At 42.0% G+C, this 27,259-nt stretch overlaps 1 protein-coding gene across 2 annotated transcripts in view; it reads right to left on the reverse strand.

Moving 5' to 3' along the window:
* Positions 1-27,259, reverse strand: part of SLC16A12 (solute carrier family 16 member 12) — a 91,965-nt gene that overhangs the window by 22,249 nt on the left and 42,457 nt on the right. For both annotated transcript variants that reach the window (XM_047762724.1, XM_047762723.1), the window contains exon 2: positions 1,405-1,656. In XM_047762724.1, the coding sequence (XP_047618680.1) occupies positions 1,405-1,514 (110 nt within the window). In that variant the 5' untranslated portion in view covers positions 1,515-1,656. The remainder of the gene's footprint in view (positions 1-1,404; positions 1,657-27,259) is intronic.

A 27,259-nucleotide genomic window follows, 5' to 3' on the forward strand; every position in this document is an offset into this window, starting at 1 on the left:
AATACATGTAAATCAAAACATCATGCTTACAAGTTATTATTATAAAATGACAAACAACAAGCTCCTACTGTATGACACAGGGAACTATATTCAATATCCTCTAATAAACCACTGTGGAAATGAACATGAAAAAGAAAATATATATACATATACATGTGTATCTATCTGCCTCTCAGCCTCTCCCAGGACCCTCTGAAAAGACACCTTTGCCAGCCACAAACTCTTTTCTTGTTTCCAGTAGCCCTTCTTATAAAGCACTGAGCTCACTTTCAGAACTTTCCTCTCATGGTAATGATGAAAGCTTCCACGTGTAAGAACCAAGATGAAAGAGAGTCCTGGTAACTCTATGACCTCTTCACTCCCAGAACACAAGATTCATAATATAGATGGGAGAAAATGAGACTCAACCATCATTTTTTATGTTTATTTTATTTTATTTTAATTTTTTGTCTTTTTCGGGCCACACCCATAGCATATGGAAGTTCCCAGGCTAGGGGTCGAATTGGAGCTACACCTGTCAGTCTACACCACAGCCACAGCAATGCAAGATCAATACGCCCCTGTTATAGCAAAACCAAACATCTTGCTTCTTTCCTATATTATCTATTTGTTATGGAGGGGGGACATCGATGCTTTTATTGATGATGCCATCAAGTAAAGTTATGTAGTGCAAATCACTTTATTTTGCTGCCAGGGGAGTGTTGCCAGAGAAGGGCAACAAAGAGTTCAGTTTGAATGAAGGCACCTCTAGAGCAAAGAGTGATACATGTAGATTTCAAGTGTGTATTTATTCCAATGTAAATCAGATGAATGCATCTGAATGTAAGCACGTTTAACTGAAGCATGTTCAACACTACTCCCTTGGGTTAAAAAAAAAAAAATAGGAGACACAACCAAGTGAGAGAATAGAATCCCTGTGTTTCTGCTATTTCCCTCCTTCAACCTAGAAAGCAGCCTCCACTACCACAGCCGAATGCAAAATGAAGCAAAAGAATTTAAATTCTAGGCTTTAAGCTTCCAATGGCTCAGTATTCTGGTGAGCTGAGAGGGTTTCAAAGACTATTTTGAGCTTATATGTTTGTCCTTTGTGGGATGAGCTGCTTATGAAAATAAATGTCTGGCATAGCCATGATATTTAGTCTAAAAATGCCCTTACACTCCAGGTTTGTGTCAGATATTATAAAAGAGACCACCAGACTTTTAAGTGTCAGAAGATCAGAATTCCCTGCAAAGAAAAAGACATCTGAGCAAAGGAAATACACACACAAGCACAAAACATATATAAACATACATATATTTTCACAGTGACAGGTTCAGAAACAGAATAAAGCCATCTTAGGGGAAAAAAAAGAAAAGGATAAGTCAGAGCATCTAATAATAAATGAAGAAAAAAATCCTACCTACCTGGTTACTGCCCGGGTGCAGATGGTAACAAGGAAACAACCAGCCACAATCATCCAGCCCCAGCCTCCATCTGGAGGAGAGGTAGACCGAGCTCTATTTACTTTTGCCATGGTTTTTTTGATCCTTTATTCTTCTTTTCCAAGTTACTCCAACAGCCCAGTTATGATCTTGGAAGAGTGTGCCGTCTAGTGACTTCCTGTTGGCATTCAAGATTGGCATAGAGTGCTACCTGGCACATGGGTTACTGGCCATCTAAAACCAAAAAGCAGGACATATTTGAATGTTACTGCCATATCCGAAGTTGGTTTTTCACTTGGTGAAAATGATTATTACCTTCCTGTTAAATATGATTATTTGTAGCTATGAAATGACTCTAAAGTAGCTATGAGTGATGGATGGGGGCAAACACTATAGTTGTCTCTGGAAGCCACTCCCATTCTTCTTTTTAATAACTGATGCTCTCAACTTTTAGCCAAATCCAAGGTGACCCAGTTTGATACCATTTTCCCTACCTTGAAGGTAGACGTGGCAACGTGGCTTAGTCTAGACCAAAGGGATGTGAGCAAAGAGTAATACGTGCCACTTCTGGTCCATCAGCTCAGAGGTAAAGGCACTTTCCCAAGACGTCCACCACCTCCTTTCCCACAGACTGGAACGTGCATGTGGCACAGAGACAGCTCTAACCACACAGGCCCGGCATCGCCCCAGGGGCTGGCAGAGCTGCTGGCCAAAAGGAGCCTGAGTCCTCAAAGGACTCTGTGGAGAAGAGGTGCTTCTCCAGCTCTGGGCTTCACACGCCCCTCACTGTTACACCAAAGGTAAATAAGCTTCAGCTTTAATTAACGCTCTCTATTTTGGAGTCTTTCTGTTACAACAGCTCAGACTATATCCTAATTATTACACTGAATGAGTCTGACAGTAACTGCTTTGGCAGTTCTGCCTAAGAATGCCATAATTCTTAAGGGAAAAAATTGAAGCAAGAAAAAAATGAAGAATAAATGCAACAGAATAGAAAGCCCAGAAGCTGTACATAATAATTCAATATGACTAAATAAGGGAGCAAGGAGGGATGGAGAAAAAGGATAGTTTGCACACCACTACAACAATGAGGTAATTTAAGATGTTTACAGTAAATGTTTCTATGAAATAAAGCCAAAGGACTAGAGAAGACTTTAAATATCTATACAGTGAGCTAGCAACTTAGCTAGCTTGTCACATTTTGGGGGTGGGGGGGGTGTCTAATAGGAGCTACAGCCTACACCACAGCTCACAGCAACGCCAGATCCTTAACCCACTGATTGAGGCCAGGGATGGAACCCACCACCTCATGGTTCCTAGTGGGATCTGTTTCCGCTGAGCCACAATTGGAACTCCATCTTGCTGCATTTTTAATAAGATAATTTGTCTGTCTTACTAAGCAGAAGTCAGCAAAATACAGCCCTCAAGCAAAATTTGACCTGCTGCCTCTTTTCCTAAATAAAATTTTACCAGAACAAAACAATACCCTTTTTTTTTTTTTTTGCATATTGTCTTTGTTTTCATGCTACAATGGCAATGGAGTAACTGTAAGAAAGTAAAAGCATTTAAGCAAGCAAATCTAAAATATTTATTATCTGGTCTTTTACAAAGAAAGCATGCAGACCCCTATTCCAGAGAGGTGTGATGCACTGCTCTGCAGAAAGCCAATTTTGGGAAGATAGGGTAGGAGAGAATCAATATTTATGATGATGGTGGCAGAGCCCAGCATAGAATGAGAAGAACTAGCAATCAGAGGAAGATTCGGGTCCTTCCGGGTCCTAACTCTCTATCTTATGGGTTTAATGAACTCATGCATCCTACCCGACCTCTCTGAGCCTCAGTTTAATAATCCATAAAATGGAGTCAGTATTCTCACGGAATGCCATACAGATTAAAATGAGATAAAACATGAGGAGTATCTGCACTATACTATATATAACACTACTGTATATAAGAAAGATAAACAATAAGGACTTACTGTATAGCACAGGGAACTATATTCAATGTCTTACAGTAACCTACAATGTAAAAGAATCTAAAAATATTACATATGTAAATATCTATATGAATCACTTTGTGTACTAAAACTAACACAGCATTGTAAATCAACTATAGTTCAATTAAAAAAAGTAATTGGAAGGGACTGGAAAAAAAAAACCAGATGAATGGATAAAGAAGATGTGATACACACACACACACACACACACACATACACACACACAGAGAAATAAATATACACAGCCATAAAAAAGAATGAAGTTTTGCCATTTGCAACAACATGGATGGACCTGGACGGTATTATGCTTAGTAAATTAGTCAGACAGAGAAAGACAAATATTGCATGTTTTCACTTATACGTGAATCATGAAAAATAAAACAAAGGAATGGATATACAAAAGAAACAACAACAACAACAACAAAAAAAAGACAAAAGACAAAAAAAAATGGAGTTCCCGTCGTGGCGCAGTGGTTAACGAATCCGACTAGGAACCATGAGGTTGCGGGTTCGGTCCCTGCCCTTGCTCAGTGGGTTAAGGATCCGGCGTTGCCGTGAGCTGTGGTGTAGGTTGCAGACGCGGCTTGGATCCCGCGTTGCTGTGGCTCTGGCGTAGGCCGGTGGCTGCAGCTCCGATTCGACCCCTAGCCTGGGAACCTCCATATGCCGCGGGAGCGGCCCAAGAAATAGCAACAACAACAACAAAAAAAGACAAAAGACAAAAAAAGAAAGAAACAGACTCACATATAGAGAACAAACTAGTAGTTACCAGTGAGGAGAGGGTGGGGGGAGGGGCAATTAGAGGAAGAGGAGGAAGAGGATTAAGAGGTACCAACAACTAGGTATAAAATAAAGAAGATGTAAGGTAGAGCACTAGATATACAGCCAATATTTTATAACTTGAAATGGTATTTAATCTATAGAAATTATTGAATCACTATGTTGTACACCTAAAACTAATATAATATTGTAAATCGGTTATGCTTCAATATAAATAAATAAATAAAATAAAACACGAAAGGTATCTGGTACCAAAATATGCATCATTTGCCATGCGACCTAACCTGTTTTCATTTATTCATCACTCATTAATTCAATTAATATGTACTGTGCATCCACTATGCACAGTATTCTAGGAGCAGGTCTTAAAGCAATGAAGAAAATGAACAGTGGCTGCCGTGCCTTCAGGAAGCTTACTTCCTAGTGGGACAGGCAGTCGATAATCTGTTGAAAAATAATTTCCGAGCCTCAGATTCTGGTCTGTACAAAAAACAAAAAAAAATTCCCCCCTTCCTACTTTGTGGGACTGAAGTCAGATTCAGAAGAGAGCAGTCACAAACTGGCAGTAATGAGCAATTCAAACCTCAGGACACTTGTTAGGCCTACAGTGTTTTTAAAATGTTTTCCTCTGGCGACCAATATGAGATTTACTAGATGCTACAGACTGAATTTCTCCCTTCAAAGTTTGTATGTTAAAACCTAATCCCCAATGTGATTGGAGTTAGGGCCTTTAGGAAGTGGTTAGGTCATCAGGGCCCTACCTAACCTTACAGAATGGGATTAGTGCCCTTAGAAAAGAAACCCCATGGAGTTACCACTGTGGATCAGTGGGTTAAGAACCCAACATAGTGTCTGTGAGGATGCAGGTTTGATCCCTGGCCTCACTCAGTGGGGTCAGGATCCAGCATTGCTGCAAGCTGTGGCATGGGTCCCAGATGCCATTCGAACCCCTCTGTCACCAGGCCTGCAGCATGGCTGGCAGCTGCAGGTCCAATTCAATCCCTGGCCCAGGAACTTTCATATGCTGTGGGTGTGGCTGTTAAAAAAGAAAAAGAGACCCAGAGAGCTCCTTTGCCCCTTCTGTCATATAAAGTCACAGCAAAAACATGGCCATCTATGAACCATAGAAGCTGGACCGAATCTGCCAGCACCTTGATCTGGACTCCCAGCCTCCAGAACTGTGAGAACTAAAGGTTTGTTGTTTAAGGCACCCCAATCTGGATATTTTTCTATAGCAGCCTGTCCCAACTAAGATATTTAAAAATTCCAATTTCCAAATTGTCCTGAAAACCTGAGAGCACTAAAGATTACAGGCTGGTATTCCTTCATGGCAGCCATTGGCTGGAATCAATTATTGGTAACCCTCCTCTGGATAAAGCCTGTACGCCCCCCTTCACCCTGTCCCTGACCTCCTGCATTGTCCAACCCCTGTCCTGTTTCACAACTAGACAATACCTGCCAGGCCTCTGGAGGCAATAAGATCTCCCACTTCTGCCTATACCATGTTGCCATAATCAAAGTTTCTTGAACAGCCACATGTGAGTCATGTTTATGGCATGATTTACATCTAGCACTCTGGTCATTTCAATAGGACTAGCCTTCAAGATTCTACTTATACCTGCATACAAACACATACAATGTAGGAATTCCCATTGTGACTTAGTGGTAATGAGCCCGACTAGTATCCATGAGGATGTAGGTTCAATCCCTGGCCCAGCTTGGTGGGTTAAGGATCCAGTGTTGCTGTGAGGTGTGGTGTAAGTCACAGACATGGCTTGGATCTCTCATTACTGTGGCTGTGGCACAGGCCAGCCAGCAACTGTAGCTCCGATTGGACCCATAGCCTGGAAACATCCATATGCTGTGGCTGCAGCCCTAAAACAAACAAACAAACAAAAAAGAAAAAACAAAACAAAACACACACAATGTCATAACTCACTGAGACCGGACACAATTAAGTGTCATGAAATGACAGAATTGGTTGAACAAATGAAAAAGCTAAAGCTTAAAAACCTCTGCCTTATAAGCCTAGCCTCTTCATAGGTTTTTCCAAATAGTCTCCAAGGTTAAACCATCTTCCAACTTAAGATTATAAATCCACCTACCCATAAATGGCCAGTGTAAGACCACCCTGAGTCAGTCCTGCCCAGGGCTGTAAAAGGATGTTGAGACAGGCAGTGCCATGCAACAGCCCTTCCGAAAGCAACATAGTGCATCGGATAAAGAATTAGAAAGTTATTCATATTCTTTGAAGAGCATTCTCAGTTCTGAGGCATTATCCTCAGAAAACAATTTAAGAGAAGCTAAACACTATGGGCAAAAAAAACCAGCTGCTCTATGAATTACATACAAAACCAAAACTACCTAAATACTTGACAACTGGGAAGTGTTTTGAGAATTATGATACATTAAGCAAATGGGTTGTAGACAATCCTTTAAAATTATAAACAAGAAGATAATACTATAACATGGGAAAATATTTATGACGCAATGCTTAAACAAAAAGAGGACTCTAAAATTGTGTGTACACTGTGAACGAAGCTGTGCAGAACTTTTATAAAAATTGGGTATTTGTAACTGTCACAAAGAATGGGAAGAACATGCAAAAAGAAATATAGGTAAGATGGTATAATTAAGATATGATTCATTTTGAAAACTGCATTCGGTACCATTTTACCTACAATTTTCTTAAAAGATATTTCAGGTTATTCCTGCAGTGTAAATAGAAACACAGAAATCTCTTCTGTATGGTTTTTCCAGGACTAAAAATAACCATATCTATTATTGATGCTACACACTGAAAACTAGAAAACTAGGTGATTACACTGTAGAAGACACCCTGAAGGTAACAAGCCCCTGGCAAAATAAAATGCTCCGTATCTTTACAAAGATATTAAGCGTCATTAATTTTTACCTTGTCTCTGCTATTCCCAGATGACTCCATTTTCATTTGTTTCAGTTGGGCAACCTCTCTGGCATTCTCACCTTTTTTAAGTTAAGCAATTTGGGGGGCGGGGGGGGGGTGTGTGTGCTGGGGTGTGTGTGGAATGGAAATGCTATAAAATTGGGTTGTCCTGCTGAATAGCATTGAGAACTTTGTCTAGATACTCATGTTGCAACAGAAGAAAGGCTGGGGAAAAATGTAATTGTAATGTATACATGTAAGGATAACCTGACCCCCTTGCTGTACAGTGGGAAAATAAAATTAAAAAAAAAAATTGGGTTGTGATGATCATTGTACAACTATAAATGTAATAAAATTCATTGAGTAATTTAAAAAAGTGAGAATTGACTGGTGAGGGTCTCTCAAAAATATAATCGCATAGATCCAAATAAAAAGTGTAAGTAACTGCACAGTGAGCAAAGGTCTGTCATAAGTTAGAGTCAAGCTGGGTAAAACCACAGAACAAGGAAAATCCTCACAGAGTCCCAGGGTAGGGAGAAAGGACTTCTCTGAGAGCATCAGGATGTGAGACTGGGGAGTTCCCGTTGTGGCTCAGTGGAAACAAATCTGACTAGCATTCCATGAGGATGCAGGTTTGATCCCTGACCTCGCTCAGCGGGTTAAGGATCCAGCATTGCCGTGAGCTGTGGTGGAGGCTGCAGATGCGGCTTTGATCTCGTGTTGCTGTGGCTGTGGTGTAGGCCAGAAAAGGAAAAAAAAAAAAAAAGGTGAGACGGTTATTAATAATTCCTCATGAATAGCTGCCCTTGAGCCTCACGAGCCTTCGAGATGGGCACTAGATTCCCTCTGCCGCAATGATAAAGCCCAAGGTCACAGAGGTGAAGGGACGCTCCTGTCAACACTGTATCTGAGTGGCAATGGAGACAAGTAGCTCTGGCAGATTTTGGACAGTTCACTTGCCCATCTGCCCTCCAGATTTCGAAACTGTTATTAGGCTTTTCTGTCAATAAGCCATGGTGAAGCTTAAGCACCCGTGCATGTGAGGGACCATGACCAAAGGAAGCAGGGCAGAGAGAAGGTTAACCATGAGATTAACTCAGGGTATACTCCTGCTCACAAAACAACACGTGAGTTTCTTGCAAAACAGGTCATGTTGCAGATTTATAGGTCTTCAGAAGTGGGGGCACAGGCTAAACAAAGCAACCCTAGTCTCCTAGAGACTTTGGAGCAGCCTGCAGTTTCCCGAGAATATGAGCCTGGGCATCTCGTAAATAATTAACCCACCTGACATGACACAAATATAATGGAAAAATCTTTATTGAGTTAATTGAATAATCAAAACTAGAAGCAAAGAAAATAAGTTACCACCATGCAATCTTCATTTTACTACACAGCCTCCCATTTGTTTTATTTTGACATCCAACCACTAAAATATAATTGCCTTCTGCATCTCATTCTGGCTTCAGAAAAAAACAAACAAAAAAACTGACTCAAAAGAGGCTCTATATTATGATGTTCCTTGAAGATTATTCCTTAACAGGGCAGGTTGGGATATATTTCCAATTTTACTTTGTCCTCCTTGCTTTCAAATCTAATTATTTGCAAAGAATTCAGTCTGTCGCCTTCCAGTAAATCACTTCGTGTGTAGGGTGTATCTTTCACACTGCCCTCCGTAAAGTTTTCTGAAGTGATCCTTTTTATCAGTAGAAAAACTATACATTACATAGTCAGTATGCAATTGGAGAAAAGGCACCGGTTTAGATTGACACCCGGCACTGTTTTTCCACTTTCTTTTTTCTTCCTCGATCCCTTCTATTTATTTCCAGTGCCTTAACCTTTAGCAGGACCCTTAGTTTTTAACTTGGTTTGCAGCCACAAGAGAGGTAAAGGTACCTGGGTAGAAAGATACCAAGAGTGGGATTCAAGACCACTGGATTCAAGTGACATTACTTAGTTGCATGACCCTGTGTGAATAATTTCCCCTCTGCTATTGTTTCTTAATCTATAAAACTAGGGCATCAAATTACGGATGTCTAGACTTTAAACCAGGTGACTGATTATCAAGTATCTCTTTCCCAATATCTAAGATTCCTGGTTGACTATGCACACTCAGTAAACTCTAACTGACTTAACCCTTTGATAATACCCAATACTGCTCTGAAGGAGCCAACTCCTCTTTGTTATTACTTAAGAATCATGAAATCTGCCAGCCTCTCTCTCTCTTTTAAGGCACTTCTAAAATATTCCTGTACTATAGATAATATTTTCGAAATATCTCTTGATGTGTTGGCTTTTTTTTTTTTTTTTGGTAAGCCAGTTTCTCCCATTGGCCCCCTTCTAGCATTAAGGCTAAGCCAATAAGTTTATTGCCATAGGGAAAAAGAAAATGGGATCCATCCAGAATGAATCCATCTGTAAGTGAGAAGTCACAGGATTGTGTTGTAGGGAAGTTCCCACTGCACAGAAAGAGGGAGTAGCGGCCTCCTGAGAGAGGAAGGGAAAATTTTTTTTTTTTAAGGAAGCGTGATGAGCAGCCCAGGGTCTCAGGGACCATGTCTCCCTCCCACCTGAGTCCTGACCAGAGGTAGGACTTCCTTGGCAGAGAGGAAGCCAGAGACAGTGCCCGTGGACTGTCCCTCACTTCCCATGTGGCACAGGAGTGACCTGAGGCTCCCTCATGTTCTCAGTGGAGACTTGGAAGGCAGCTAAGAGAGGAGAGGCAGGGCTGGGACATGGGGGGAAAGTGACTCTGTGACCAATAACCTGAGCCAAGTGGACGTCGTGGCTGATCCTCAAGAACTGCAACAGGAAAGGTGAGGAATCTCCCCAGGGGCTGGACAGAGTACAAACTGTAAGTTCCACCAGCAGCAGATAAGTCAGCACTGTACTCAGTGAGGACAGAAGCCAATACCTAGAGACCAGCAAGGTGAGTTTCATCAGCAAAATGCCCAGTGACCAATACTAGGGACAATTCTGCTCAGGCCCATGAAGAACACAGAGATCTGCATGCCCACCACCTCCTCCACCGTTACCATGAGGTCCATGAATTCTCCCCTAAACCAAACACTCCTACAGGAGGGGCAGGGATAAACACAATACAGGGGAGACAGGACCTTTATACAGAGATGAACCTTCAATTTGGACGAATATTGATTCAAAAACACTGTGCTGGAGTTCCCGTCGTGGCGCAGTGGTTAACGAATCTGACTAGGAACCATGAGGTTGTGGTCCCTGCCCTTGCTCAGTGAGTTAACGATCCAGCGTTGCCGTGAGCTGTGGTGTAGGTCGCAGATGCGGCTCGGATCCCACGTTGCTGTGGCTCTGGTGTAGGCCGGTGGCTGCAGCTCCGATTCAACCCCTAGCCTGGGAACCTCCATATGCCGCGGGAACGGCCCAAGAAATAGCAAAACAAACAAACAAACAAACAAACAAAAACCACTGTGCTAAAATGAAAGAGCATACTTTTTTTTGGGGGGGGGCAGGTCAAGCCTGCAGCATGCAGAAGTTCCTGGGCCAGGGGTGAAACCCATGCCATAGCAGTGACAACGCTGGATCTTTAATCCACTGAGCCACCAGAGAACTTTGAAAGAGATTACTTTAAACTTGCAAAACCTGATAAAAACTTTTTCAGACTGAGGTACAATTTACATACATAAAACACACCCACTTTAAGTCTACATTTTGATGACTTGACAAATGTACACACTCATGTAGGCACAGTTGCCACAATCAAGATAAAGAACATTTTCATCATCCCCAACATTCCCTTATGCTCCTTTGCAGCTAATCTCCATCAGCCTCAGTACTGTGCCACTTTCTGTTGATAGAGATGAGAATATCAAGAATATCATAAACATGGAATCCCACAATATGGACTATTTTGCTTCTGGCTTCTTTCACTCATGATAATGTTTTGCAATTCATCCAGGTTGCTGTGTATATCTGTAACTGATTCCTTTTTATTGCTGAATAGTCATCTGTTTTATGGATATATTACAATGTATTTATCTGTTGATGGACATTAGAGAAATTTCCAGTTTTTGACCATTATGATTAAGGCTTCTGTGAATATCTGTATACAAGTCTTTTGTGGACACGTGTTTTCATTTTCTTGAGGAAATACCTAGGAATGAAATCACTGGGTCATACCATAAGTATATATTTAACTTTAGAAGAAACTGCCAAACTTTTTTCAAGATGGCTGTACAATATTACCAGCAAAATATTAGAGCTCCAGTGTGTAATGGATTCTCACTGTGGTTTTAATTTGCACTTTCCTGACTACTAAATATGTAAACCATTTTTTCCTTTCTTCCTTCCTTCCTTCCTTCCTTCCTTCCTTCCTCCTTCCTTCCTTCCTTCCTTCCTTCCTTCCTTCCTTCTTTCTTTCTTTCTTTCTTTCTTTATTCTTTCTTTCTTTCTTTCTTTCTTTCTTTCTTTCTTTCTTTCTTCCTTTCTTTCTTTCTTTCCTTTGTCTTTTATGGCCACACTGGTGGTATATGGAGGTTCCCAGGATAAGGGTCAAATTGCAGCTGTAGCTGCCGGACTACACCACAGCCACAGCAATGAGGGATCCAAGTCACGTCTGCAACCTACACCACAGCTCATGGCAATGCCAGATCCTCAACCCACTGAGCAAAGCCAGGGATTGAACCCACGTCCTCATGGATACTAGTTGGGTTTGGGAACCACTGAGCCACAACAGGAACTCCCATTTTTTTTCATGTTTTATTAACTATTCATACATCTTCTTTTGTGAAGTTTCTGTTCAAATATCATGCCCATTTTAATTGAATTGTCTTTTTATTATTGAGATACAAGAATTCTTTGCATATTCTAGATATAAGTCTTTCATAGATATATGAATTGCAAATATTTTCTCCTATACCATGGCTTGTCCCTTCATTTCTTAATGGTGCATTTTGAAGAGCAGAAACTATTAATTTTGGTGAACTGACACTTATTATTTTTCCTTTGTAGTCAATTGTATTTCTACATTTTAGTAGAGAAAACTTAGGAATTGAAATTTTTAAATACCACTTTAGGAGTTCCCTGGTGGCCTACTGGTTAAGGACTTGGCATTGTTACTGCTGTAGCTTGCATGTGATCCATGGCCTGGCCACATGCCGTGGGTGCAGCCAAAAAGTGAAAATTTAAAAAAATTAATAATAAATAAATAAATAAATATCCACTTTACCTTAGGCATTTCATCAAAAACCATGAGATGCCTAGGAATAATTTTAGCATAATATTTGCATTATTTATATATTAAAAACTACAAAACTGCTGAGAGAAATTTATAAAGGTCTCAGAGAGAGAGCGTACAAGTGTTCATTCCATGGAAGACTAAGATGTCATAACTACCCAAATTGATTGTTTCAATGAAATCTCAATTAAAAGTCCAACGGTTTTTTTTAAAACAGAAACTGACAAGCTGATTCTAAAACTCATATGAGATGCAAAGAACCTAGAAAATCCAAAATAGTTTTCAAAAGATAGAACAAAAGTTGAAGGCTTATACTAAGTTCAAGACTTACTCTAAAACCAAAGAAATTGAGTATGACATTAGCATATTAGATTAGCGGAACGGCATAGAAGGTCTAAAAATAGATCCACGCAATTACTCATATGGAGTAAAAAAATGACTCTCTAGTCTGCCTCACACCATATACAACACCTGACTTGAAATAATATACCTACACCACTCTTGCCTTCACAGAGGCTTGTGAAGAGGTTTAGATTTATAATAGCAACAAAGAAGCCATTTGTTGTTCTTGTTGCTGTTTCACAACTGTGTTGCAGTATGAGCAAGTCTCAGCCCTGCCACAACTCACCAGAGAAGATTTCCAAATGGACTCTGCTATTGCCTCCACAGTGGGAAAGTACTCTCGCAGGATACACCATTTTGCAGCCCTTTGGGTGTCCCACTTGCATCTGTTTACCTACTCCAGTCTCTGTAGAAATAAGAGGGACTGAGAGATATCATTTCTGATCATGGAAACTCAACGTCCTCAACCACAACTTGTTGGCTGAGGACTGTTTGGTCCCATAGCCAGCCTACATATATATGACCATCTCCTTAGCCAAATATCAGCCTCACTCCCACCTATCCCATAATACTATAAACTTCCTGCAACCCACTGGGAAAAAAAAATTAAGCTTTATTACCTTTTTACCTTTATCTTTCATGCTTTTTTCTTTACCTTCAAATTCCTTCTTTCCTCACTTTCCCACCTGACTTTATCATTTCTGCTTCAACTGCCTCCACCCTACCCCCATCCCTCAAAGTAGTTTCTCCCTTTTAGAGACCCTTGGGGATCTCTGTACATGCCCCTCTTTGTTCTTATCAAATGTTGTTATCTATTTAATCTGGCTCTCTCTATCACAAGACTGTTCATAACTCCACAGAACACAGAAGCTATCTTTATTTATTTTCATTTATTTCTTTATGTTTGCTTTTTAGGATCGCACCCATGGCATATGGAAGTTCCCAGGCTAGGGGTCAAATTGGAGTTGTAGCTGCTGGCCTATGCCACAGCCACAGCAACGCCAGATCCGAGCCGCAACTGCGACCTACACCACAGCTCATGACGATGCTGGATCCTTAACCCACTGATCGAGGCCAGGATCAAACCCGAATCCTCAGGGATCCTAGTCGGGATTATTAACCGATAAGCTATGAAGGGAATTTCCAGAACAGAAGCTATCCTAAGTCATCTTTGCATCTCCCCCAATTTTCTCCACTTCCAAACCCCAACACACACACACACACACACACAACACACACACACCCAATGTCTCTGCTGCAGAGTAAGATCTCTATCAGCGTCTAATAAATGAATGAAATAAATTCTGCCCTCACCAGAGAGAACCCCAACAAAGTCATAAGAAATAAATTAAAAGCATAAATAACAGTCACTAGTTTTAAAGCGGTAATTCAATAGAAAGAAACAGGAAAAGTACTTTATCTTCATCAAAAAGGTCTAATCTTCAGACATCAAGCAAGAAAATCAACCACCCCAACTAGAAAATAAAGACTATTTAGCACAGCCCGCTTCTCTGTAAATGATGCACACCCAGGAACAAAGCATCCATATTGTGGAGGAACCAGACAGTATTTAGAAGTCAAGCCTCTAACTCCTGGGCCAGCAAATAAGCCACAAAGTTTAACAGTTACAACAACTACTCTTTGGGGGCACTTAATTCACCAGATTCTGAATTCACTATTATATATATGTCATCTCATTTTATATGCATCCCAACCCTGTGAAGGAGGTATTATAATTTCCATTTTACAGATGAAAGTAAGGAATGCTCTAACTATCCAAGATTCATCCTTGACCTTTTTTTTTTTTTTTTTCTTTTTAGGGCCACACCCAAGGCATATGGCAATTCCCAGGCTAGGGGTTGAACTGGGGGTACAGCTGCTGGCCTACACCACAGCCACAGCAAGGCCAGATCCATGCCTCATCTTTGACCTACACCACAGCTCATGGCAACACTGGATCCTTAACTCACTGAACAAGGCCAGGGATCTAACCCGAAACCTTATGGTTCCTAGTTGGATTCGTTTCCACTGTGCCATGATGGGAACCCCCAAAGTTTATGGTCTTAATCTCCACATCTTATTGCTCTCCACTGGCCTCTAAGCTCCCTCATGGTGGAAGCCACCAAGGTCATGCTCCACCTTGTGTCTCTAGTACCTAGAACAGTGCCTGGCAAATACCTGCTAAATGCTGTGGTGAAACAGAAGCCTCTAGTAGAAGAGAAAGACATCTTACTTCCCAGAAACATTTTTTTTTTCTTTTTTGGCCGCCCTGTGGCATATTCAGTTCCCAGGCCAGGGACTGAATCTGAGCCACAGCTATGACCTACACCCCTGCAGCATTGCTGGATTCTTAACCCACTGTGCTGGGCTGGGGATTGAACCTGCATCCCAGAGCTCCGGAGATGCCACTGATCCTGTTGCGCCACAGTGAGAACTCCCAGTCACATTTTGTTATACCCTCTTCCCAAGGATTAAATGTCTGGTTCTACCCCACTCAACACCCCACTTAACATCCTGGTCCAGGGGATGTGCATTAAAGGGCCATCTTCCAGGTCTTCCATGAGGGGATTCCAACATTTTAATGCACAGGCTTTATAGAACTGGAACAAAGTGTTCCAGCTGAACCTTGCAGGCGTCTATCCAGGGGCAAATACAAGCCCAAAAAGAAGTGAACATGGGAGGACGTTGAGGAAATCCCACCTCCCTGCTGGGGTTTGTACCATCTCTGGCTCAGGGACCCAACTGTTTTTTTCCACTTGGAGTCCCTGGGCCTTAGGGATGCCTCCTAATGCATCTGGATTTATTTGCTTTTGTTGTTCAATGATATTCCACATATGCTATGAAAAATATATATTGCTTTTAGATGTAGAAAGACCAGTGATTTTGAAAGACTATTTGCTTTTTTTTCCCTTTTATTTTCCTTTCTGCTTCTCTCTACTTAGTCCTCAAACAGATACTGGTAACAGGGGAGTAAATAATTACCGACTTCGACAAGACATTTTTGGATGTCTGTGAGGACCTTTGGGCACTAAAGTGAAACACCACCGACCTTTGCTAATAAAGCTGCTGACATTTCTACATTGTCTATGAAACTCTGAGGACAGGAGCACTGCACAAAAGACCCAGAATAAACAGCAGAGAGATTTATTTGGTATTTGGTCCACAGAAAGGGAGGAAAAGGTACAACTTGTGATTCACAAGAGGCAGAGAGTAGAAAGCAAGCTTCTTTCCCACCCTGTCGGTTCCTAATCCAGAGTCGCTGATTCTAGGCAACATCAGAAAAAATGCTTACTCTCAAGTCTAATAGTCTGTTGACACTGCAATTCACAATGAGGAGCTTGCCCTCAGTAACCATTTTCTGCAGAAATACAATTCTTTCCTATTTGGAACTACATGTAAAAGAAGTGATAGGCCTAAGCTGTAGCCCTTTGATAAAAAACATAACATGCAAAAAATAAGATTAAATTAATAAAAAACATGAAATATATCTAGTACACAATCAAGTATTCCAGCGCTTAGCACATGTCTGGTGCACAATATTTGCGTGGTTCAATGGAGACATTTTTGTGTCTAACTCAGTGACCTTGAAGAACCCTTTAATTCTAATTTTACACTCTGACAGCCTATGGAATTCAGTCAGATTATGTTATATCGGAGGCTGCCTGGCTGCACAGGAGACCCTCGGAGCTTGAGGTGCTTTTCACAGAGTCTTTTTGTTAGTTGACAGAGAGCCTTTTAGCGAAGAATCCTGTCTATAACACAACATTTTCTTTGCTCTGTAATCACTGTTCCTGCCATGCTGTTGACATGGGAGGGGTGCCGAGTGAAATAGTTCAGTTGGCTGGAAGTTAACCCCTCAAGTCACAGGCTGTTATGGAGAAGGAGTGTTTAAAAGAAAGTGCAGGCAGAAGAACTCAGGTCAGCACATAGCACGTGAGCTCCCTAGGAGCAGGGGCCCTGGATGCTTCAGGGCCTAGGATGATGGCTGGAAGAGCATAGCACTCAGCAAATATTTAGGGAATGAATAACCCCAATTTTTAAATTCTGGATGTTATCTCAAGTCACACAGGGAGGAAGTACAGGTCGCTTGAGGAAGGGCGGGGGGCAAGAAATTACCCATCCTTTCTCTGCTCTTTTTAGCCACTGTCAAAACAGATTAACGAGCCTTCCAGCATCTGGGTAACAGGACCCTAAGTGACTATATCTCCCTGAGAACACAGGGGTTTGGCCAAGCCCTGCCCAGACAGGGCAAAACCTGGGAACAGAACTTCACTGCCAGGCTGGCCTTCTCTTCTTGCTTTTGCAGAGAGACTAAAAAACAAACCTGGGCTGCTGGGAGGCTCACCTACAGGGCCTGGCGCTTGGCCACTGTCTGCCCCACACTGCACAGACCATCAAATTCCACAGGCCCTTAGAGATGTTTATGTTTGTGCTCTTCAGACTCTGCTCGCTGCTTGAGCCATGGCAGGTCACACAAAGGACAAGGTGTGGCCAAGCTGAGAATGCAGTGTACTCTTGAGTCCAAGACCCAGGACCTGAATTTCTTTTGGGAAATGAAAGAATTAGAAATGCTTTTACAAAAATCCCTTCAAGATGTAGGTGGTCGTGTTTTTTTTTTTTTTTTTAGGGCTGCACCCTCGGCATATGGAAGTTCCCAGGCTAAGGGTCGAATTGGAGCTACAGCCACAGCCACAGCAATGCCAGATCCGAGCGACGTCTGCAGCCTCCACCACAGCTCACAGCAATGCTGGATCCTTAACCCACTGAGCGAGGCCAGGGATCAAACCCTCATCTTCATGGATACTAGTCGGATTTGTTACTGCTGAGCCACAACAGGAATTGCCTGTCTCTATCTTGACTGAAATAGTTAGGACTGAACCAGTTCATCCCACTTCCTTCTAGTTTGGGATCCATGGAACAGCTTGATCACAAAGGCCTTGGAAGTAGTTTCCAATGTTTTTGCACGTGAATTCCCTTTTTACCTCTTAAAATATTTCTTTAGCCAATGAAGGCAATTGATGTTTTTAGAATAAGTTATCCGTGGATGAAGAAAACATATAAAGACAAGAGTTAAAATGAATTTCATGGTATTTTCAAATACCTTTTTTAAATGTTACGAGTCACTAAGATATTCACAGACATTTGAAGAATTGTGATAACTGTGTAAGATACTATTCTGTCCACTGACAGAATGCTGTCATGTGCATGTGGATTTGCACACCCTGTACTCATTCTGTTGTCTCCTCCAATGCCTGAGACCTCCAGATTATTAAACAGCCCTTGCCCTGTTTATCAAGGGTAAGGCTAGTGCCTTGAAGAACATAAATTCCTTCTGGTTTACTAGGTATATTATTTAGTCAAGGTCCCAGTAGGAACTGGAAAACTGAGGAGACTTCCACGCAGATATTACTTATGAAGATGGGAGCAAGTATTTGTAAAATCTAACCAAGGTCAGTAGAGTCCCCTGGGGCCAGTAACATTACCACTTCTAGGCCTGAGAAGCAAAGGGAGAGAGCAATTACTAGAAACTTCTACAGGGTCACTGGATAAAGGAAAGCAGCCAGTCCACAAGGATCTGACAGTAGAAGAACCAAGGAAATAAATGCACCAACCTCACTCTCCTCCTACCTTCCAAGTTCCATCAGTGGCTGAATGCAACAGGAACCCAACCCAGCTTATACATCAGCCTCCCAGGGCAGAGAGCTGGGTAGTGATGGGATAGAGGGGCAAATGGAAACTGTCCTGCACACCAGGGCAACCTGTATGCTTGCCCTTGAGTGCACTAGAGCTGTGGTTAAAAACGAGGGTCAAGTCCTGAGCCAATCAATGCTGGGCTTTGCCATCCAATTAGACCAGGCCAGTCAAGGTTACAACTCAAATCTTTTGGTGTATTTCAAATACAAAATTCAACTGTGGAACTGACTTCCTCCTTTTGTTGCCCATATTTAGATGTTCCCTTAGTTTTAGCCAGTGATCCCCTTTAAAAGGGCAACTCTGGGAGTTCCCGTGCTGGCTCATGGTAATGAACCCAACTAGTATCCATGAGGACGAGGGTTCAAACCCTGACCTTGTTCAGTGGGTTAAAGATCCAGCATTGCCGTGAGCTGTGATGTAGGTCTCAGACTCGGCTCAGATTTGGTGTTGCTGTGACTGTGGTAGAGGCTGGCAGCTACAGCTCGGATTCAACCCCTAGTCTGGGAATATCTATGTGGAGCAGCTGTGGCCCTAAAAAGACAAAAAAAAGGCGGGGGTGGGGGGCAACTCTAGGATCTGCATCTCTTCTTCCCATCTTTCTCCCAAGTTGTTCTCCCAAGCCTATAAGCTACCTCAACCTCACATGTTTTAGCACTGGCTATTCTCTTCCTGGAAACATTTTATTTTCAAGCTTTCACCATTTTCCAACTAGTGTTGAGTATTTGACTTCTCCCCAAGTCTCTCAAGTGAGTCCAACTCTTACCACTTCTGCTGGTATCCTCCCCATATCTGCCCTCCGTTTTTAGTTTCCCATAACCTTGTACCTGAACAAAGTCAGAGCCTGTCCCAGATGGCCTGGTTAATTCTGACTCTACCACTCAGAGTTTTAGACCTTCTCTGCACTTACTAATTATGACTCAGGGTCTCAGTGCCTCACTTTCCTCATCTGTAGGGTAGATCCATGGACGGTAACTACACCTGGGGACAAAGATATCCTCTCCATGACTGCACATGGCAGAAACTCCCGCAAAGCTTGCACCCCTGGCCTCTCTCTACTCCTCACTTACTTTTCTCTGCAGGAGGAGGGGATGGTTATCTGACTCTTGGGCTTGGGAGAAACAGGTGCACGTGCTCAGCTTTCTTTTTTCCCCCTGTTTTTTCCCTACTTGGGATCTGCCTACTAGTAAAGTGTGCTCATCCTTCTCAGCTCTTCCACCCTATAAATTAAAAGGTGGCAGGCGCCCTTGAAAGGAGGCCATTGGTTGTTTGAGGGCTGCCAGGAACAGTGACTGGGTAAGTCCATCTTTTATGGGGGTAGAGTGCTGCAGTCCTGCTTGGCTGGTGGTTCTAAGCCTCATTCCCCAATTATCAGTGTTATTAGTGCATATACCAGCATTGTGATTTCTGATTCCTGTTTCCACCTCTAAATTGGTTTTGAATGTAGTGAGAAGATAAGTGTTTTGTTTTTGTTCTTGCTTTTAGGGTTGCACCCATGGCATATGAAAGTTCCCAGGCTAAGAGTGGAATCTGAGCTGTAGCTGCTGGCCTACACCACAGCCACACAATGCCAGATCCGAGCCTCATCTTTGACCTGCACCAGAGCTCATGGCAATGCCAGATCCTAGCCCACTGAGCGAGGCCAGGGATCGAAACTGCATCCTCGTGGGTGCTAGTCAGATTCGTTTCCACTGAGCCACGACGGGAACTCCGACAAGTGGTTTTTATTAATCCTTTTGATCCCAGTTCCTACCTGATGGAGTTGTTGAGAAAATGAAATGAGTAACACATAGTCTATTACAAAGCATAGGATCTACTCATAGTAGGCATTCAAGGAAATGTCACCTCTTTCTACTATTATTGTTGTTGTTGTTACAGACTGCCTCCATGAGACTTGGGAAAGGGATAGGAATTTAAAAGTTCAATATCCTATGATTATCATAATATTTTCTATCAAGATAGTGTGGGAGAATAACAGTTACAACCAGCAGAACGTTGTAAACAGTAAAAGAAAATCTATTGCCATTTCTTCTCCAAAGACTTCATTGACATGTGTGCTGAAGCTGGGTATGAAAATTTTCTGAAAGACCATTTCTCTGAGGAGGCTTCCAAGAGGCCCTTAGGCCATGATACAGCTGTAAATAGTAACATAACTTGGCTCAGAAAAAAAAAAAAAAAGTTTTAAAAAGAAGCCCATATTCCTCTGACAGGATACCCCTCTCTAAAGAGTTCCAAAGGTTTTCCCTGCCCTCGTTACATCGCGGCTCTTTGAGGCCATTAAGACTGTCACAACTATGAATGCTGCACTACAGTTTAAGCAGATAGACCTGTGCACTTGGCCTGGGGTCAGACACGCCTGGCTTTGAATACCCACAGCAGACCATTCATAGCTGTCTGACCTTAGCTTCCCGAGTCTGTCTCCTGTTCTGCACACTAGAGTTAATAGTTCCTCTATTACAGCTTTAATAAGGATTAAAGAGCAAAATTCATGTAAAAGCACCTGACATCTATTAAAATATTCACATAATAACCATACATTAACTTCCTTCCTTTTTATAACAGCAGATACATTTTTCATCTTCATTTATTTCTTTCAATAATTTTCAAATTAAAAGGTGAAGCAGACAAAGAAAAAAGCAAAGCAATGGTACAAGCTATACAATAGCATACAGTAGGCACTCAAAATACACTTACCTAAGTTTTTTTTTTTTTTTTTTGCTTTTTAGGGCCGCACCTTTGGCATATGGAAGCTCCCAGGCTAGGGGTCCAATCAGAGCTGCATCTGCCGACCTACACCACAGCCACAGCCATGTAGGATCCGAGCCCATGACTGCGACCTACACTGCAGCTCATGGCAATGCTGGATCCCTGACCCACTGAGCGAGGCCAGGGATCGAACCTGCATCTTCATGGATACTAGTCAGATTCATTTCCGCTGCACCACAAAGGGAACTCCCATGCTTACCTAAGTTAAACTTATACCATTTACTAGTTTAAATGGCATGATTAGCAAATTATTAATAAATAAACATCTTTATCATAGGGGAAAGCAACCATGTTTCTCTTAGAGTATCCAAAAGAAACGAAGCTGAGCAGAGACCCAAATGTCAATTTTCTCTTATGACAAAGGGACAATACAAAAGAGCTAAATAATTGAATGAGGGAGAGTGGCAAAGAGAAAATGATGGGAGAAGCAATAAACCCAAGAAATGCTATGCTCTTTGAACATTAAACTAGCTTTCACTGCTTTGCAGTATTTGGTTGGTTCTTTTGAATTGCACATGGAAATTCTTTGCAGGCAAATATCTGTATATCACATATCTGTGTTCATGTTCTCTTCCCATTTTAGCGACTGTTCCTAAGTATTACACAAACGCTACATCCCACCCATGGATTATTATAAAGCCTTTACAAGTGCCAATTATGATGACTGTAGCAGCCCCCCAATGCTGATGGGTGAATTCATAATCAGAACACAAAAAAATACAAGCTATGACTACAACTACAGAACATACATACACACAAGGACAAAATGAGAAAGAAATGCAGAGAAACAGAAAATAGTAGTGTGAGGAAAGTAAGGTTATGAATGATTTATTCCTGTATTTTCTGAACTTCTTGGAATATTCTTATAACCTTCTTATAAAAAGTAATAAAACTGCTTTTACATAGTTGTATTTAAGCATGTCTTCCTATTTTATTTTTCCCATTCAACATCAATTCCTATACACTTTTTTATACATTTGATAGAGCTGACATTTGTCATTTATACATTTACACATTTACCATCCATGGTTATGTTTGCCTTCTTCATTTAAGCTTGTCAAGATTTTATCCTCCTGGAATACTTAAGAGGGCTTTGCTTTGGAACCACACTCTTTTTTTCTTTTTTCTTTCTTTTTTTTTTTTTTTTTTGCCTTTTGGGGCCACACCTGCAGCATATGGAGGTTACCAGGCTAGGGGTCTAACTGGAGCTATAGCTGCCAGCCTAATCCACAGCCACAGCAACACAGGATCTGAGCCTCCTCTGTGACCTACACCACAGCTCACTGCAATGCCAGATCCTTAACCCACTGGGCGAGGCCTGCAACCTCATGGTTACCAGTCATATTCGTTTCCACTGTGCCACAATGGGGACTCTGGGACCACACTCTTATATGTGGATTAAAAGTTACCCCTCATTTCTGTTCTGCCCCACAGGCTGGAAACAAGAAATCTATCTGCAAAAAGAGAAAGTTTAAAATCATGTTTTAAGGCTGTCTAAGGAAACAATCCCATTGACAGAATTTAGTTTGGATTTTTTTCCTCCGAAAAAGTGAATGTGTGTGCGTGTGTGTGTGTGTGTGTGTGTGTGTGTGTAAAATAAAGAAATTTATTCCAGCGGGGTCTTTCACTATAATTTTCAAAATTGTTTTCCTCTTACAAAGTGATGCAATATTTGATGAGTAAATAACAGGGAATGAAAAAGTTCACTTTAGGGCAACTGTACTAGACAGAATGAGAATCCCATGTTCTCTTTCATGGCATTTTAGGCTCAAGGATATCGCTCCCTTTTCTTTGATAAACTTCTTGAGAGAATGCTGGCAATGACAAAACTGCCTTCGCCGAGGGCTAGGAGAAGAACGTATTACTTAATATTTTCAGGATAAAAATAGAGGTTTGACTTATACCGAATAGTTTTAGGATCTTAGAATGAGAATATAAAATAAACACTTTGATTTTTACAAAACAATTAATATTGAAATTGAAAATAATTAATACTGAAACTGAAATTGAAATTCAATATAAGATTGAAAAGTACAGTTTCATCTCTAATCAACGGATCATGTCTTAACCCCATAGTCTCACGTAGAAGAGAATGTTAAATAATACACATTTAATTTATTTGGCTTCTCTTTTCTCAAGAACACAACCAATCAAGAACACAGCAACAAAGGCTGGTAAATGGCCGAAGGCTACATTTCAAAGGCCAGTCTGTTTTTAACTGCGTCTTCTACACTAAAAAGTTTGGTTTTATGAGATTCATGCTCACCAATGATAAGCTATAATCAAAGCTATAATCATATTGAGGGAGAAAAGCTGTCACACACAAATCTGTAAGCAAGTGTGAGGTCATTGTTAAGAGTCTAATGGCAGAGTTCCCGTCAGGGCTCAGTGGTTAACAAATCCGACTAGGAACCATGAGGTTGCAGGTTCAATCCCTGGCCTTGCTCAGTGGGTTAAGGATGCAGCGTTGCCATGAGCTGTGGTGTAGTTGCAGATGAGGCTCGGATCCCGCATTGCTGTGGCTCTGGTGTAGGCCAGTGGCTACAGCTCTGATTAGACCCCTTGCCTGGGAACCCCCATATGCCATGGGAGTGGCCCTGGAAATGGCAAAAGGACAAAAAAAAAAAAAAAAAGTAAAAAGTCTAATGGCAGTAGGAGAGACCAAAAACGAAAAGAGAAAAAGACAAAAAAAGAAAAGAGCCAGGAAATTCAGCAGCTTGGAGTCATTTGGTGTAGAGGGAAATGCATCAACATGTCTTAGTTCAGAGTTTCCCAACTGCTGGACAGGGTTACAGGTAGGATAGGGATCTGTATTAGTCAGCTCAGGCTGCATAACAAAATACCACCCACTGAGAGGCTTAAACAGCAGACATTATTTCTCATAGTTCTGGAGGCTATAAGACCAAGAGCAAGGTTCTGACAAGTCTGGTTTCTGGTGAGTGCATTCTTCCTGGCCTGTAGATGACCACCTTCTTGCTGTGTCCTCACATGGCCTTTCTTTGGCAGGTGTAGGGAGTAGTGGGGGTGGTGTTTGGCCAATGGAAAGAGATAGGGGGAGCTCTCTAATGCTTCTTCTTGTAAGGAGAATAATCCTATTAGAAAGGGCCCCACATTTATGACTTCATTGAACCTTAATTAATTCCTTAGGCACCGCATCTCCAAATGGCTAATAGCCACACTGGTGGTTAGGGCTTCCACATATGAATTTGAAAGGGACACAAACATTCCATCCACAGCAGGTTCCCTCAGTTGGCCAGTGCCTAGGCCAGGAAGAGACTCACGGTTTACCCCAAGGTGGCTAAGAAATATCATGATTTTTGACGTCTGGCTCCATGAAAAGGAGGAAGCACTGCTTTAATGGACCCTGCACGCAACACTGCACTATCAACCATTATGGTAATAAATCTCAATGACCCCTTAGAGTGAAGAAAAAAAAAAATCATGATAATAATCAATGCTTAAATAACATTCACTATGTGCTGTACCTGCTCTTAGTGTTTCTTTACACACATTAACTCAATTAATACTCACGACAGCCCTCTGATATATGAAGTATTATAACACCAGGGGTCAAGAGACAGTCCTTTGTCACCAAATTGCCTGAGTCCACACCTCAGCTTCTGCACTTTATTTTTTTATTTTTTGTCTTTTTGCTATTTCTTTGGGCTGCCCCCACAGCATATGGAGGTTCCCAGGCTAGGGGTTGAATCGGAGCTGTAGCCACCAGCCTACCCCAGAGCCACAGCAACGCGGGATCCGAGCCGCGTCTGCAACCTACACCACAGCTCACGGCAACCCCAGATCCTTAACCCACTGAGCAAGGGCAGGGACCGAACCCGAAACCTCATGGTTCCTAGTCGGATTCGTTAATCACTGCGCCATGACAGGAACTCCTTTTTTTTTTTTTTTTTTTTGTAGCTTCTGCACTTTAAGCTCTGTAACCTTGGTCAAGGTACCAAGTCTCTCTGAATCTCAGTTTCCTTTTCTATAAAATGGGGATGGACAAAAAAGTGTACAATTCCCAAAAGATCTGAAAACCAAACATTTTCCATATATTACTATTCATTTTGTGGCTATACCCAAACACTCATAATTTTTATTTATATTTCTTAGTGGACTATTTTTATGACAGCGTGATTTGTAATTAGTGAATCACAGGGTACCCCCCCATCACCCCACTACCCCAACCCTGTTGGAGGGTTACAAATATATGCTCTACAAACCATAACAAAACACCTGGTTCTAAGGATTTCTGAAAAGAGTTCTGACTCACAGTTGTTGTAAGAATCTACCAAGTTAACTAACAACACTTAGAAGAGTGCCTGGCACATGTGGTAAATGATAAACAAGTATTAACTGTTATTGTTGTTACTGCCATTCTCTAGATAAGGAAACAGAGGCAGAGAGAGATTAAACAGTCTGTCCAAGCCACAGTTGGCATGTGGCACAGCCGAAAGTGAACCCAGACAGCCTGGTGCCAAAGACTGTGGTCTTAAGCACTGCATTGTACCATCTCCACAAGTTATATACATTTCATTTGTGGTTCAATCATGTTCAGTGTGCCATGTTTGAGAAGGCAACAGCTTTATAAAATGTTTTTAGAAATCCTGTCCAGCTCAGTTTCAAGGGAATCCAGCTCCATCAATCAGAACAATCCAAGGGCAAGCCCTAGAGCACAGAGAGCTACGGCCATGTCAGTACTACCAGATCTGCACCTCCCTGGCCTAGCTCACTGAACTGGGAGGCCCCACCCGATCCCAAGGAACCAACCAAAGGCTGAACCAGACTCTGAGACTCTACATATTTAGAACTGGGAATGGGGATTGAGTCAGGCCAGAGCTGGGAGGTGCTGTGAGCCAGGCGGGGGAGCCATTCTCTGCCATGAAGTACTTGGAGGAGCCAAAAGCCAGAAGAGGAAGGAAGCAGGTCCATGGAAACCAGTGGTTCTCAACCAGGAAAAATCTGGCCCCCCCATGAGGACATCTAGCAATGTCTAGAGACAGATTTTGCCATCACAGTCAGAGTGCTTTTTTTTTTTTTTTTTGTCTTTTTAGGGCTGCACCTACAGCATATGGAAATTCCCAGACTAGGAGTCAAATCACAGCTGCAGTCGCCAGCCTACACCACAGCAATGCTGGATACGAGCCACACCTGTGACCTACACCACAGCTCATGGCAACGTCGGATCTTTAACCCACTGAGCAGGGCCAGGGATCGAACCCGTGTCTTCATGGATACTAGTCAGGTTCGTTATGGCTGAGCTACGACGGGAACTCCAGCACAGTGTTTCCCTGCAGAAAGGACAGTGGTCTGACTACAGCAGCAGGTGTACGCTTGGGAAATTAAAGAAATAAACTGAAGTGGAAACAGTTTCGAAAGAATCATCAGTCTACACACCTATAATACAGGCTTGCACATCAGTGACTGTCCTGGGCCTAATTCATCCTTTGAATGGATTAAAGAAGAAAAGTACCTTTCCTAGAAACATGGCCTTATCAGTTAAAAACAAAAACGCAACAAGCAGCATTTTCCCCATATGTGCAGTAGACTAAAGCAGAGGCAGAAATCTCTGACATTCGTGGCAATCAGCCAAAAGAGTTTTTAATCAATAAGCTCCTGGTCTCCTCATTCTCTTCTCTGGGGAAGATGCGGGGTTGGTGGGCAGCAAGCTGACGAAGGAGGGTCTGAGGGTGTATGGAAGAGCCCCATACGGCTTACTTATTTTTTAAAAAATAATAAAAAAAGAAAGAAAAAGTCCACCAAGACAGAGAAATGGCCTTCCCCTTCCCCTCAGTCATAAAAGCATCATTAAATCTTTCTGGAGGAATTCCATCGTGGCTCAGTGGTTAACGAATCCAACGAGGAACCATGTGGTTGCGAGTTCGATCCCTGGCCTCGCTCAGCGGGTTAAGGATCTGGCGTTGCCATGAGCTGTGGTGTAGGTTTCAGATGTGGCTCAGATCTGGTGTTGCTGTGGCTCTGGCGTAGGTCGGCGGCTACAGCTCTGATTATACCCCTAGCCTGGGAACCTCCATATGCTGTGGTAGAAGCCCTAGAAAAGGCAAAAAGAAAACGAAAAAAAAATATTTCTGGGGAAGAAAAAACAAAGAAGAGAGTCAAATACACATGCCCATTATGTGACTTCGACCTG

The sequence above is a fragment of the Phacochoerus africanus genome, chromosome 15, assembly GCF_016906955.1.
Source record: "Phacochoerus africanus isolate WHEZ1 chromosome 15, ROS_Pafr_v1, whole genome shotgun sequence".
Taxonomy (NCBI): domain Eukaryota; kingdom Metazoa; phylum Chordata; class Mammalia; order Artiodactyla; family Suidae; genus Phacochoerus; species Phacochoerus africanus.